Consider the following 13,991-nt stretch of genomic DNA (forward strand, 5'->3'; position numbering starts at 1 on the left):
CTCTGTCTTACTTCCAGGCTGGACTACTGTAATTCATTATTATCAGGATGTCCTAAAAACTGCCTGAAAAGCCTTCAGTTAATCCAAAATGCTGCAGTGAGCATACTGACGGGGACTAGAGAGAGCAGATTTTGCCCACACTGGCTTCTCTTCCTTTTTGTAAAGCCCACAGGGCTGTGTTAGATGACCTTGAATTCTCCGTCAGTTACCCTGCAATAGGCCTATATTTACACGCTACTCTGTATTTAACCATTAATCTGTGTCTTTGGTCCCGTCTCCGCCCCCTCAGCCCCTCAGCGGTCGGTCATATTGAGCCTGGTTCTGGTGTTTCTGTTAACAGTGAGTTTTTCCGTTGTACTCTTGCCACGTATGTGCTCATGGGGACTTTTCTGATTATTGTTGGGTCTTAATAATATAAAGTTTTCCGAGGCAACTATATACATAAATGTAATGAGACCCAGTGAGAACACGTGGTTAAACTGAACAGCGACAGTAAAGATGGTGGTAACCTATGTTTTTAACTGTTGTTTAAAAAACGTTTTTTACTTTACTTTAAGGAAAATGTGAAAATGTTGATATGGTCTGACTGTATACATCTACGTGTTAATGTCCAGCACACGGTGTGAGCGTGTCGCGCGCTCCCTGTACGCACGAGCACGAGCTCTGGGCATGTCCCGTTGCCATAGCACCGCAGTAGGAAACCCACAACAGCAGGCGCACTGCAGCGATGTCTGCCACGGGGGGGAAAGACGGAGGAAAGCGGCGATGCCCCCTGCTTCTGAGACCGTACGTTAGCCGTACTCTTTTCACTGCAGCTGTCTGCACGTACACGCAGCCACGGTCACTTGTTGTTTTGCTGCCTTCCAGCTCCTCTCGTACCACCTCAGTCTCACACGGAGGCCCACGCGGATCTCACCAGCGTTCCAGACAAACCACGAGTGTGCTGGGCTGTCACAGCAGGCGGAGCCTCGGGGGCAGCAAAGTCCTGGAGAAGAACGTGGTTCAGACTCCCAGACAGGCTGTTCGGGTACCTGAGCATCACACGGACACTGTCCTCACAGTCTGTGGGTCCTCTGAACAGTTTGTAAATGAGAACATCAGTCACAGACTCGGTACTAGATTCAGATTAGACACAGTTTCTCATCAGTTCCACAGAGTAAAGACCCGCGTCGTAGACTGTGTTTAATGCATATGTATGCTGAAAGTTTAAAGAAGTAGGCTTACATCAAACTCAGGCTGTAGTCACAGTTTTACTTTGCAACCCAGACAAAAACACAAGACTTCATTTTGTGGATTTGTTTTCATGACTGATTATTCTGATGCCTCTAAAATTAACATTCGACTACCACTCACCAATTTTTCAAAGCAGTTAACTGAGTGCTTTGTGAAAAAGGCAATAAAAGGAGAGATGCAGGTAGTGGAGTTAAATACCATGATGTAGCGAGCATGTAGTGATGTAGAAGTACCTCCAGTGTGCCCTTGAGTGCAGTACCAAGTTAGCTGTAGCTAGCTTCTGTGTTTCTTGCAGGTGTTTGATGAAGTAAACAATGATGTCACTCCTCAGCCGCTGTACCAGGCTGATCCAGGAGCAGTGCAGCCCATGCTGTTTGTGGATGAAATGTCTGTGGGCTCAGCATCAGACCAGCCAACAGCCACGGGCAGCTTCACTCTGCCTTTCTCCAGGTACCAGAGTCTGAGGTGATGCAGCTGGAGCTGCTCTGTGAGGCTTAAATGTGTGGAGTGCAAATGTTAAAGCATTGCTTGAATTTGAATATCATTTTTCTCTGCAGGCCTTTCCATGTCTTATCTTTTCTAGTAGCTAAGTTCTCATCGGTACGTCGTTGTTCCGCCATACCTCACGTGGCTCTTATTAAGCTCGGTGACGTCCACGCCGGTGTGGCTTGTCCCTCGCTCGTGTTCTGAGGTTGGGCAGCATTGTGGTTATAACCTGGGGACCCTTGAACCCTGACCTATCCTCTTTTCTTTTAAAATCTTTGATATGTGAACGTGATTGAATCAGTCGGGGAACTCCCAGTGATACAGGTTTGGGTGGAAACCATTACATTACATTTAAGCTCAGTAATTATAAAACAGCAGAAGTTTGAATCAACCAGGGCTGCTGAAGCACAGCTTCTTACTAAATTGTGCCACCAGTTGAGCAGGTCCATGGTGCAGGGAGGCAGCCACAGCCAAGCACTTCCTGGAGAGAGCGAGGACAAACTGTCTAAAGTGACTGCAGGTTACACGCTTCACCCTGTAAAAATGTGCTCGCAATGTTTCCAGGTCAGTATTTGGCAGCAGCAGAATATCCAGCCAGTCCACCACAGAGTCCGTGGATGACGAGGACATGTTTTCTAAACGTGACATTCCCCTCAGTTTTCCAGGTTAATAAATTGTTTTTTTAAATGCACGCTTTTCCCTTTATCCTTTTGATTACTGCGTTCATGGTGTTTGAGCTTGTGTGGTGGTTAATGAGCACAGTTAATGCAAACTAAATGGTTTTTTCAATCTCCACATATTACTGTGACTAAAGCTCTCAGTTCTCGGTCACACCTACAACGTATCTTTGTGGTGTTTATAAGAGTTTGTTCATATATTTTCTTGCTAGATGTGAAGGTAAAAAAGGACACGGAGAAAGAACAGGTGACAGAGGACATGTTGAAGGACATCACGGAGGTCTTTATCTCTGAGACAGACACCTTTTCACTGCTGGACATGCCCAGCATCTTTGTGTGTGTGGATGCTGATGAGGCAGAAGCTACCATGTGGGTGAAGTGTTTCCCATATCTGACTGGTTGAGACGCTTACATATGCACCTGAAATGTGCTACTGGCACGTTGTGATTTTACCTCGTTTTCACAGAGCAAGAAACCGTCAGTACGAGGAGGTCTGCAGGAACAGAGTGAGCAGGGACAAACATGTGGAGCGATCAGTGCAGACGCTGACCGGAACAACAAAAAACAAGCATGTCCAGAGTAACGGGCTGATGGTGGTGGATGCAGGTGAAGCTGTTATTCTAATGGTGACTTTTATAAAAGTTTTAAACACACCCAGGTCAGTGTACCTAAACATGAAGCTGGACTAACTTGATTTTTGGCAGCTTTATTTAGAACATGGCTTTCTTTCATCTCAAACTGTGCTTTTGGACTCAGTCTATTTAAAGTGTGATGAATATTTGGTTCCCAAACTTTGGTGTGTGGAAGTGTGTCGCTGTCTTAGATGTGTAGTGTTCACAGTGTGTTTGTTTTAGCTCACTATGTTTATATCAGAGTAGTTCATTGTTACCTCTTCTCCATTTGAACTATTTATCTGCCATTTTTAGCCAAATGTTCTGGCTAAAAATGGCGAGCTAGAACATTAAGCTAGCCTCTTTCCCAACAATTTATGAACCGCAGATTAGCATTTACCTTTTTATCCACATTAGTGTCTATTTATCTGATGCTGAAGGTGCTGCAGAGGTTTTGGTCTGCGTTGACCTGATAGCTTAATGCAGTTGCTGCAGATTAGTCGGCTGCAGCTATCTGATTATCCACTCATGTCCCAAAGGCTTCCTTGTGACTGTGGAGACCACTGAAGTACACTCAATTCATTGGTATGATCAGGAAATTCTTTTCAGATTATTTGCAGTTATCAGAGGATGGGTAGGCTGTGGTCAGCAACAATATTCAGCTAAGCATTGAAATGATGCTTGGTGCGAAGGAGGCCCAAAGTGTGCTGGGAAATGATCCCCCACACCATCACACACCCACCACCAGCTTCACCTGTTGGTATCAGGCAGGATGGAGCTGTGCTTTCATATATGTTTACACCAAATTCTGACCCTACCCCACCCTTCTTTTTAGCTTTTTACACACTCTCAATAGTAGAACCCACCATTCACTATATCCTTATATTGTTCTACTTTCTACTTTAGTTCTACTTTCAGCAGTTCACTTCATCCATAAAACAGAGGATGGAGTGTTGAGCTTTTATAAATGCACAGTGTTTTCAGATGTTTGCATGTCCACAGCCACAAATGTTACCGTCTGCGACATGTATGAGCCTTTAAGTGAGGCTGAGCAGGAGGAAACAGCAGGTATCTGTAACCCAGTGAAGACTGACCACTCAGAGGGTGTGACGGACTCCAGCAGAGGTGCAGACAGGAGTGTGTCAGTGGGCAGCACAGCCACTACAGGTAACTGCACCCACTGGTTCACTGCTTCATTCAAACAGGGCTCAGGGTTCGTCATCATTCAGAAGTTTTAACAGTTTCATTCTTTTTACAGTACAGAAACTGTTTTCTTGTATTTGTCTTCAGTCAGTGCCTCTGGTTCACTGAAAGAAGTGGAAGTAAAAGCTTTAAACGCTGAGACGCAGTGGAAGCTCATCATGCTGTCAGACAAGTTTCAGCTTTGCTTACAAACAGTGGAGAGAAGCATCCTGCAAAACAGCTTCCACCCTCAGCTGGCTGCTTACAGACAGCTGCCTGTGCTGGGAGGTAGTGCTCACAGCACCGTCACAGCACCACCACAGCATCGTCACAGCACCGTCACACCACCGTCACAGCACCGTCACACCACCGTCACAGCATCCTCACACCATCGTCACAGCACCGTCACAGCATCCTCACACCACCGTCACAGCACACTCACACCACCGTCACAGCACCGTCACAGCACACTCACACCACCGTCACACCACCGTCACAGCACCGTCACAGCACCGTCACACCATCGTCACAGCACCGTCACACCATCGTCACAGCACCCTCACAGCACCGTCACACCATCGTCACAGCACCATCACAGCACCGTGGTAACATTACTACTAGATGAAGCATTAAGATTGTAATGAGTGAAATAATTTTTTCAGACCCAGAGTGTCCAGTGAAGAATGAGATGGTGGAGCAGAGGACGGGGGGCACGGACGGTGGTCCGTCTCTGCAGTGTCTCTGGGTTTTCAGCTGTGAGCTCAGCAGAGGACGCAGCGTGAGCTGCATGACCTGGAACAGAAAGAATCCGGTAACAGAACAAAGATCAACTCCAACTCACAGAAACTGATTCAAGAGCAAAGGGCTTGAAGTTAGTGTACATTTCTGTGCAACACAAGTCTTTTGTCCTTGTGTCATTCATGTGTGTCACTAATGTTGCTGGACTGTTTCTCAGTCTGAACGGTGAAGTCAGAGTGAGCTGGGTTATAAAAATAATCTTTAAATATACAATTCAAAGGTAGTATAACCAAGTACAGTTAGCTAACTTTCAGACACGCCTGCAGTGTGGAGAGAAGGCCGTACCTTTGCTCAGTTAAATGCTGAAGGAGCCTGGCTAATATTGGGTCTGTCTCTTCTGATAATATTGTATTGAAGCATGCTGATCACTTGAAAGAACTGAACATGATTTATTGAGATAGAGAAATGAATGTATTTGGCGATTAGACTGTGGTGACCCATCAAAGCAGTGCCAGGGTTTAGGACAGGACCCCCCACAGCTGAGACTCTGCTGGTGATGATGATGAAGACGGCTCTGGCTGAGGGTGGGGAGGTGGAGGGTTGCACAAAGGAGAATCTGAAAGGAAGAATGACAGAGAGCACACATGTAAACCGTGCAAAGTGGAAGCTGATTGGTTCAAAGAAAGACAGCGTGGGAAAGCGGCAGTCGTGTAGGAAGCAGACTAACACCCAGGAAAGCAGGCAGACGACTGATTACAGATCCTCCTCGTGTGGCTGTCTTCTAGGACCTCCTGGCTGTGGGTCATGGCAAGTTTGACTCTGGGAACCAGAAACCAGGTCTGGTGAGCTGCTGGTCCATCAAAAACCTCAAGGTATGACTTTGCTTTGGACTGGATTTAGTCAGCTCCCCTCATCATCATCGCACAGATTGTTGACTGAGGATGTTCTTCCTCCTGCAGTGGCCGGAGCACGTTATCCACTGTGACAGCGCCGTGACCGCTCTGGATTTCTCTGCTAACAGCCCCAGTCAGCTGGCTGTGGGCACACATGACGGCAGCATAACAATCCACAGTGTGCACAGTCAGGACAACAGGTCACGTGGTGTCAGCAGCCGGTGAGGGGCGTGTGCATTGGACAGTGCAGGTCTTTTACTACACACTGAAAGTAAACCATGCTACTGCTCTGTCTTTGTTTCATGTGCTCTGTGTAGGGAGAGTCCCAACAGACACCTGGGGCCAGTGTGGCAGCTCAGGTGGACCCAACAACAAGTGAGCTCGACGGGGGAAGAGAAGGTGGAGGCCCTCCTCTCTGTGGGTGCAGATGGCAGAATCAGCAAGTGGTTTTTCTTCAAAGATGGCCTCGACTGCATAGGTACTTAGCAGCCGGCTCAGTGCAGTCAGCTGAGACAGCATACAGGTCATCGTTGTCTCTCAGGATAGTTCCAGCCTTGGAGAACTTCAACTCTCTCTTTGGCCTTTAAGATTTTAGAAGAAATTCAGGAAAAATGTCCTTTTCTAAGTGAATCTTGGCAGTTGGCAGTAATGTTAAACTCTAATGGGTGAGTATTTTGTCAAAGGTGTGCAGAGGAGAAGCAGAGCTTTTATTTCAATGGTCACAGGAAATGAAAAGTCCAATCTGACAGAAATACTCAACAGATGCTGTGCTAACTCCATAGATACTCTAAGCTAAGAAAAAGTACACAAAATCCAACAACAACCATGGACTAGAACATGAAGACATGCCTGGCACCACAGAGACAAACACAGTGCAACTCCGACTGACTGTTGCTCTGTGGTGGCTTCTGCATGCTCTTGCTCACAGACAAACAGACAACAGGCAATGATCAAATAACTCCTTCTCTGCTCTCACCTTGGTGTCAGGTAAATGATATAAAATGATCCATTTCTTGCCGTAGACTTGATGAAGCTAAGGCGCATTCAAAATACAGAGACACTGACTGGAGGGAAGAGGACCGAGATGATGACAGAAAGAGTCCTGACAGCACTGACTCCTGGGCTCTGCTTCGACTTTCATCCCACAGTAAGTTACTGTTGGGTCTTAAAGAGATAGACCCCGCTGACTCAGGGACCAATCACCAATCAAAGCAAGACGACCACAGCGCTCTTTGTCTTTTACTTGCTGCAAGGGGAGTCGTCAGGGTCTTAGATAAGATAAGATAAGATACCTTTATTAGTCCCACAAGGGGAAATTTCTTCACCTGGTCCCCCTCACAGTCCTTTTTATTGACAACAGCAGTTACAGAAACATCTCGTTAGTCATGTGACAGATCAGGCACTCATACATGAACATGTGATATGTGAACACGTGATATGTGAACATGTGATATGTGACATTGTCTGCTACACCACATATCACTGTGACCTTTCACCAACATCTCCAGTCACCCCACATATGGCATAACCTTTTAACATTCTTGCTAAAGATCTAATAATCTTGGCCTTCCTGCACAATGACGACCATATTGATCCACAGTTCTCTAACAGAGATTCATGAAATCCCTGAGATGTAACCAATGTATCCCACTGTGTTCCACTGTTCCTGCAGGACTCCAGTATCTACCTGACTGGGACATGGGAAGGTCTCATCCACCAGTGCTCCTGCTCCAACAGTCAGCAGTTCCTTGAAACCTACAGGAAACACTTTGTAAGTTCTTCAGAGTAAACGCTGCCAAAGACTTCTGGAAAAAACATCTGTTTATTCCCCAAAAGCCTTTTTATTCCAAACTGAAGCTCCAACTGCAGTTTAACGGCTCTGTAGGGACACTGCTTATTTGTCAGTTAATTTTAAGGAAAACAACAGATAAAGTAAACTGACACCTACTGGTCTGTCTCTGTAAGTCCTCCTGGACTGACTCAGCCATACTGGGATCAGGGGTTTGGTTTTGGACTGGTTTGTAGTCACCTTCATAAATGGTATCAGTCTAATTTTAGGCTTAGGTAAAGTTTTGGACCTGATTTCAGAGTGGATGTGGTTTGATGTGAATTGGGTTGAGACTGGTTTATGTCTCATTGTGGTTTTAGAGTTTCTTTCTGAGGTTTATTGTTTAGATTTTGTGTCAGCATATTCCTTTATTCTTCAGTCAATTATGCTGCACACACAACTTGGAGTCATTTTCACCAATTCTTTGATTTACAGCATATTTTAAACTTTACAGATTCTTCTCTGTGTGAATGTGATGTTAAGCCTTAAAACTTACTAAGTATTCTTGGTATGTGAAGGCAGCGCTACATTGTTACAGGAATGTATAAATGTTGTCCACATACCAATAATCCTGATTCAGTCAATGAAATGAATTTCACTTAGATCTGTAAATAAAACACAAACTGCTTTGGAAATGAAAATGTGATACATATATAACATATGTACACACATATGCTGCGATCTTTGTAGAAAGATTCTGAGTGAGTGAAGTCTGGCAAAATAATAACTTCACTGTTTGTTACAAACTGCTGTTCTTATGGTGCTGAATCTTCTTCGTGGGTGTGTGATATACACTCAGACACCTCTTCTTCTTCTTCGTCAGTGTCCTGTAAACTGTGTTGCGTGGTCCCCTTTCAACCCTGATGTGTTCCTGAGCTGCTCATCTGATTGGACCATCCAGCTGTGGAAGCAGCACCACTTGAAGCCTGTGTTGGGTTTCACCTCCGCCCAGAAGGCTGTCTACGACATCAAATGGTCCCCAAAGTGGCCTACTGTATTTGGAGCTGTCACCGAAGGGCAGCTAGAAATCTGGGACCTGAGTTCGAGCATGTGAGTACCTTTGGGTGGCGCTGTCACTCGGTGTTCCTGTTCCAACACACAGTGGTGTGTTTGTGTAGCTTATTTGCCAGTTGAATTGAAAACCTTTAGATAACTTCTTATTTCATAGCAGTAATGATACATGTAATCAATGTAGCCTATTTGCAGCTCTGAGGGCCAGGATCACTGATTCACCCGTAGCTAGCCAGGCCCCTGTAGCTGCTGTAGCTGAAGATAGCGTAGGCCCCGCTAGCTGTTCCCCGGCAGACCCCAAGCAGCTGGGGAAAGACGGCGGCTGGGTGACGGTGAGGAGGAAGCATAGTCTTAAACAGAAGCCCCAGGTACACCACCAACCATGTGTCTAACTGTTTTTCCCCACTTGGTGACACACCCGCCGGGGGTCAAACTCTGATTATTGGCGATTCTGTTTCTAGACATGTGAAACCTTCTGGAGGAAACCTGGTCTTGTTAGGAGAGACGGCATCCATCCCACTTTGGATGGAGCAGCTCTCATTTCTAGAAACATCAGACTTACATTTGAAAGTCTGATGCTTAGCCTCGTCCACCCCAGCTGTAAAACTCAGAAACCAGTCTTACTTGAAAACTAAGGTCTCTAATCAGAAGTACCTGACTCCGTGGTATAATTCTCAAACACGTAGCCTAAAGCAGATAACTCGTAAGCTGGAGAGGAAATGGCGTGTCACAAATTTAGAGGATCATCATTTAGCCTGGAGAAATAGTTTGTGCTTTATAAGAAAGCCCTCCGCAAAGCCAGAACATCTTACTATTTGTCACTGATTGAAGAAAATAAGAACAACCCCAGGTTTCTCTCTGACAAAAAGTCAGAGCTCTATCGATCCAACCATCCCTTTAATGTTAACTAGTAATGACTTCATGAACTTCTTCACAAATTTTTATCATTAGAGAAAAAATTACCAATAATCATCCGACAGATGTAATATTATCTACAGCTACTCTTAGTACCATTGATGTTAAGTTAGACTCTTTTTCTCCAATTGATCTTTCTGAGTTAACTTCAATAATTACTTCCTCCAAACCATCAACGTGTCTTTTAGACCCCATTCCTACAAAACTGCTCAAAGAAGTCCTGCCATTAATTAATTCTTCGATCTTAAATATGATCAACCTATCTCTAATGATTGGCTATGTACCACAGGCCTTCAAGCTGGCTGTAGTTAAACCTTTACTCAAAAAGCATCTCTAGACCCAGCAGTCTTAGCTAATTATAGGCCAATCTCCAACCTTCCTTTCATATCAAACATCCTTGAAAGAGTAGTTGTCAAACAGCTAACAGATCATCTGCAGAGGAATGGTTTATTTGAAGAGTTTCAGTCAGGTTTCAGAGCTCAGCACAGCACAGAAACAGCTTTAGTGAAGGTTACAAATGATCTTCTTATGGCCTCTGACAGTGGACTCGTCTCTGTGCTTGTCCTGCTAGACCTCAGTGCAGCGTTCGATACTGTCGACCATAATATCCTATTAGAGCGATTAGAACATGCTGTAGGTATTACAGGTACTGCACTGCAGTGGTTTGTATCATATCTATCTAATAGACTCCAATTTGTGCATGTAAATGGAGAGTCATCTTCACACACTGAGGTTAATTATGGAGTTCCACAGGGTTCAGTGCTAGGACCAATTCTGTTTACATTATACATGTTTCCCTTAGGAAGCATCATTTTCACTGAAAAACTAGTTCATGCATGTATTATTCTCAACTATTGTGATTCGTTACCATCAGGTTCTTTTAAAAACTCGCTGAAAAGCCTTCAGTTAATCCAAAATGCTGCAGCAAGAGTCCTGACAGGGACTAGAAAGAGAGAGCAGATTTCTCCAGTATTGGCTTCCCTTCATTGGCTTCCTGTTAAATCCAGAATTCAAAATCCTGCTCTTCACATACAAGGTCTTAAATAATCAGGCCCCATCTTATCTTAATGACCTTGTAGTACCATATCACCCTATTAGAGCACTTCGCTCTCGCACTGCAGGCCTACTTGTTCCTAGAGTATTTAAAAGTAGAATGGGAGGGAGAGCCTTCAGTTTTCAGGCCCCTCTTCTGTGGAACCAGCTTCCAGTTTGGATTCAGGAGACAGACACTATCTCTACTTTCAATATTAGGCTTAAAACTTTCCTTTTTGCTAAAGCATATAGTTAGGGCTGGACCAGGTGACCCTGAATCCTCCCTTAGTTATGCTGCAATAGGTGTAGGCTGCTGGGGGATTCCCATGATGCACTGGGTGTTTCTTTTTCACTCACTATGTGTTAATAGACCTCTCTGCATTGAATCACACTTGTTATTAATCTCTGTCTCTCTTCCACAGCATGTCTTTATGCTGTCTTCCTTCTCTTTACAGTATAAAGCACTTTGAGGCGACTGTTGTTGTGATTTGACGCTGTATAAATAAGATTGAACTGAATGTGAGTCAGACTCAGAAGGAGACTCCACCTGTGCAGCCCTCTGTATCACCTGTGTCTTGTCCATATATTCACCTCTTTCCTCCAGTCTGGACCCCGTCATTGTGCAGCCTGCAGCCCCTGGTGTGAGGATGACGTCCTTGCTATTTTCCTCTCAGGCTGACTGTGTTGTGGTAGGAGACACTGATGGTCATGTGACTGTCTACCAGCTGAAGAATCTCAGTGTAGGAGAGCAGAGCCAGGTAACATTAAGCTGGTAGAAAGGACGGGCTGATTGTAGTAGTGGGAAAGAAGCAATAAGGGAGACGTCTCATTTCAAGTGCTGTCTGCCTGGTGTGTGTTCGATAGCAGAGACAATGACGTGGTTTTAAATTTTGTTCTGGATGTTTTCTTACAGGTGGATGTTCTGGAAGACCTCATCTGCTCTGCAGCATCTAGATAACTTTATGAAACAAACACATGTATGTCCAGTCAGCCTGAGGTTGGTGACAGAGTCATCTGTAGAAATCTACACAAAGATAGCCACAGTCCTGTTTCCATTGGCTGCTGCTTCATGAGCAGCTGTAGAGGTAGACTAGGTTACAGATAAGACAGAAGAATCAACAGCTAGAAACATGTTTGTATGGCTGTTTATAGGTGAGACACCTGACCAGTGTTGGTCAAGTTACTTGAAAAAAGTAATCAGTAACTAATTACTGATTACTTATTTTCAAAAGTAATTAGTTACTTTACTGATTACTTATTTTCAAAAGTATTTAGTTACTTAGTTACATTTTAAAACATGATTTATCCCCTAAATAGGTGACAAAGCAATAGATCTTTTAGCCCAATTCTACTTTTTCTGCATAATCGATCATATAAAATGTAATCAACTGGAAAAGTCTCTTTAACTTTATGCATCAAGCAAACATTAAATTATATGCAACATTCTCTGACTGGAAGAAATTTGTTGAACATTTAAACCTATTTTCTGCACATTCCAGCACATAAAATAAAATTGGTTTTTGTGTTTACACTCAGTCTTTCAAATAGATGCAAGTGAAATACAGCAGAAAAAAATCAAATAAAATCAAATCAAAGACTAGCGGTCCTGTTGCTCTATTTTCACCTGTATAACCGGAGTGGGTCAGGCGGAGGTTTGCCCTGGTGCAGGTGTGCCGCAGCGGTCAGTGGAAGGATACGCCAGTTTCTCTGTGAATGTCACATTCCCGTGGCAGCGCACTGTCGGTGCTTGCTCGGACGTTTAGGGGTTTTTTTTGCTGTAAAAGAAAGTTTTCTTCCCACACAGTGAGCAGAGGACGCTAATGTTTTTGTCACTTTTTACGGAATCAAACTCAAAGTAAGGTCAGTACTTCAACGCTTTAAACGCTGCATGCTCTTACTCTCTGCCACACTCGTTATATTATCCATTTTTGATCTGCACACAGCTGTTGCCACGAACGTCTCACTCGCTTACGTCACTGTCACGAGACACTCTCGCAAAAAAAAATCACGGTTCTAGTAACGCAGCGTGCTTACGGGAAAGTAACAGTAATTTAATTACCTTTTTGCAATAGTAATCCCTTACTTTACTTGAAGAAAGTAATCAGATTAAAAGTAATCCCATCTCTGCACCTGACAGTACAATAAGTGTCCCAACCAGACAATGATTTGGATACTATAGAGGACCTATTTAACTTAACTACAGTAAGGTCTACATACAGCCAGAATTTTAATTTAAGAGGCCCTATTATGCTTTTCCTTATTTTGGTAATATACGTACAGTACTGTTTCAGACATGTAGTGTTTCATATACGTAGGTCAGTGTATGTGCAGGTAATCCATGTAACTCAGTTCCGTATACTTTTGACTCAGTACAGTGTCAACAGAGGGGATTCCCTTATAGAGTTGCCTCAGTTATTTCTGATGTTTTGGTCATTAAATTCCCAAAATCATACCAAGCACATGGAATCCACAGTCTCAGCATCCCACAGCAGTTTGTGTCAGGTGACTTTCAGTGAAGGTTATGAAACAATGACAGTGTGATAATAACAAAGAGAAGCATGAGTCATTATCTCGTCATTACTTGGACTTTATTGTTGAGTTTAGCACTTCACACTACCGTTAGCCATCATCTCAAACTGTGTCACTACTGACTGGTTTTCCTCCTTTGGAGTAAACTACCAATCAGACAGCACATCTGAGCTGCTGTCACACAGTCTGAAACACATTCAGATACAGGAAAGTATGACAGCAACAACATGCTCAAAGATGAACATCATTTGCATATTAAGAATTTTACTGCTAGAAAAAAATACTGCAAAGCTGAACATAGTGAATTTGCTTTATGTAGGATTTCCTTCAAAATATTTGTCTTTTGCCAAAGTACTGTTGACAAATTCAGTGCATGAATATGAATGACTTTCATGTTAGAACCTGTGAAATAAAGTGTGTGTGCCGTGTTCAGTCTGATACGTTTGACATGTATGAAACATCAGAATCTGTCTTCATTTAATTGATTTCCTCTAATGACTCTTTGTGTCTTTTATTGCTAGCATGTGTGCTCAGAGGTTTTCAAAGTGCATTATAAGCATGTCGTGGCTTTGTGTCCCTCGCTCTGCATTAGTAGAACCTTAAAAGACCAACAAATATAAGTTTGTCATACTTTATCGATGAAATTGTCTTGGAAAATATAAATAACATCTATAGCAGAAACAGTGTATCACTCTTGGTCTTGCAAGACAATTTTGTGTCCAGTTGTTAATTCTTGAACAATGTGCACCAATCTCTTACAAAAGATGTGGTTTGCTATGGTTCTCTAACCCAACCAGGTTACTAAAGTACTGAAAATGAGGAGACAACATTACAACAACTTGCCAAATAAGCTAGG

The 13,991-nt window shown here is 43.7% G+C and overlaps 1 protein-coding gene across 1 annotated transcript; it reads left to right on the forward strand.

Moving 5' to 3' along the window:
- Positions 1–234: 234 nt before the first annotated feature.
- Positions 235–13,607, forward strand: dnai4 (dynein axonemal intermediate chain 4). The gene is made up of 18 exons (XM_085388793.1): positions 235–339; positions 615–786; positions 868–1,027; positions 1,529–1,683; positions 2,284–2,384; positions 2,609–2,765; positions 2,863–3,002; positions 4,010–4,174; positions 4,298–4,477; positions 4,852–5,000; positions 5,713–5,799; positions 5,887–6,041; positions 6,138–6,298; positions 6,843–6,967; positions 7,493–7,591; positions 8,472–8,698; positions 11,211–11,364; positions 11,520–13,607. Exons 2-18 carry the CDS (start codon positions 728–730, stop codon positions 11,562–11,564), a joined length of 2,319 nt encoding a protein of 772 aa, XP_085244919.1. The 5' UTR covers positions 235–339; positions 615–727; the 3' UTR covers positions 11,565–13,607.
- The last annotated feature ends 384 nt before the right edge of the window (positions 13,608–13,991 follow it).

Source organism: Rhamphochromis longiceps, linkage group LG18, assembly GCF_057381845.1.
Source record: "Rhamphochromis longiceps isolate RC_006_pf linkage group LG18, R_longiceps_female_GT1.1, whole genome shotgun sequence".
NCBI classification, from domain to species: Eukaryota; Metazoa; Chordata; class Actinopteri; order Cichliformes; family Cichlidae; genus Rhamphochromis; species Rhamphochromis longiceps.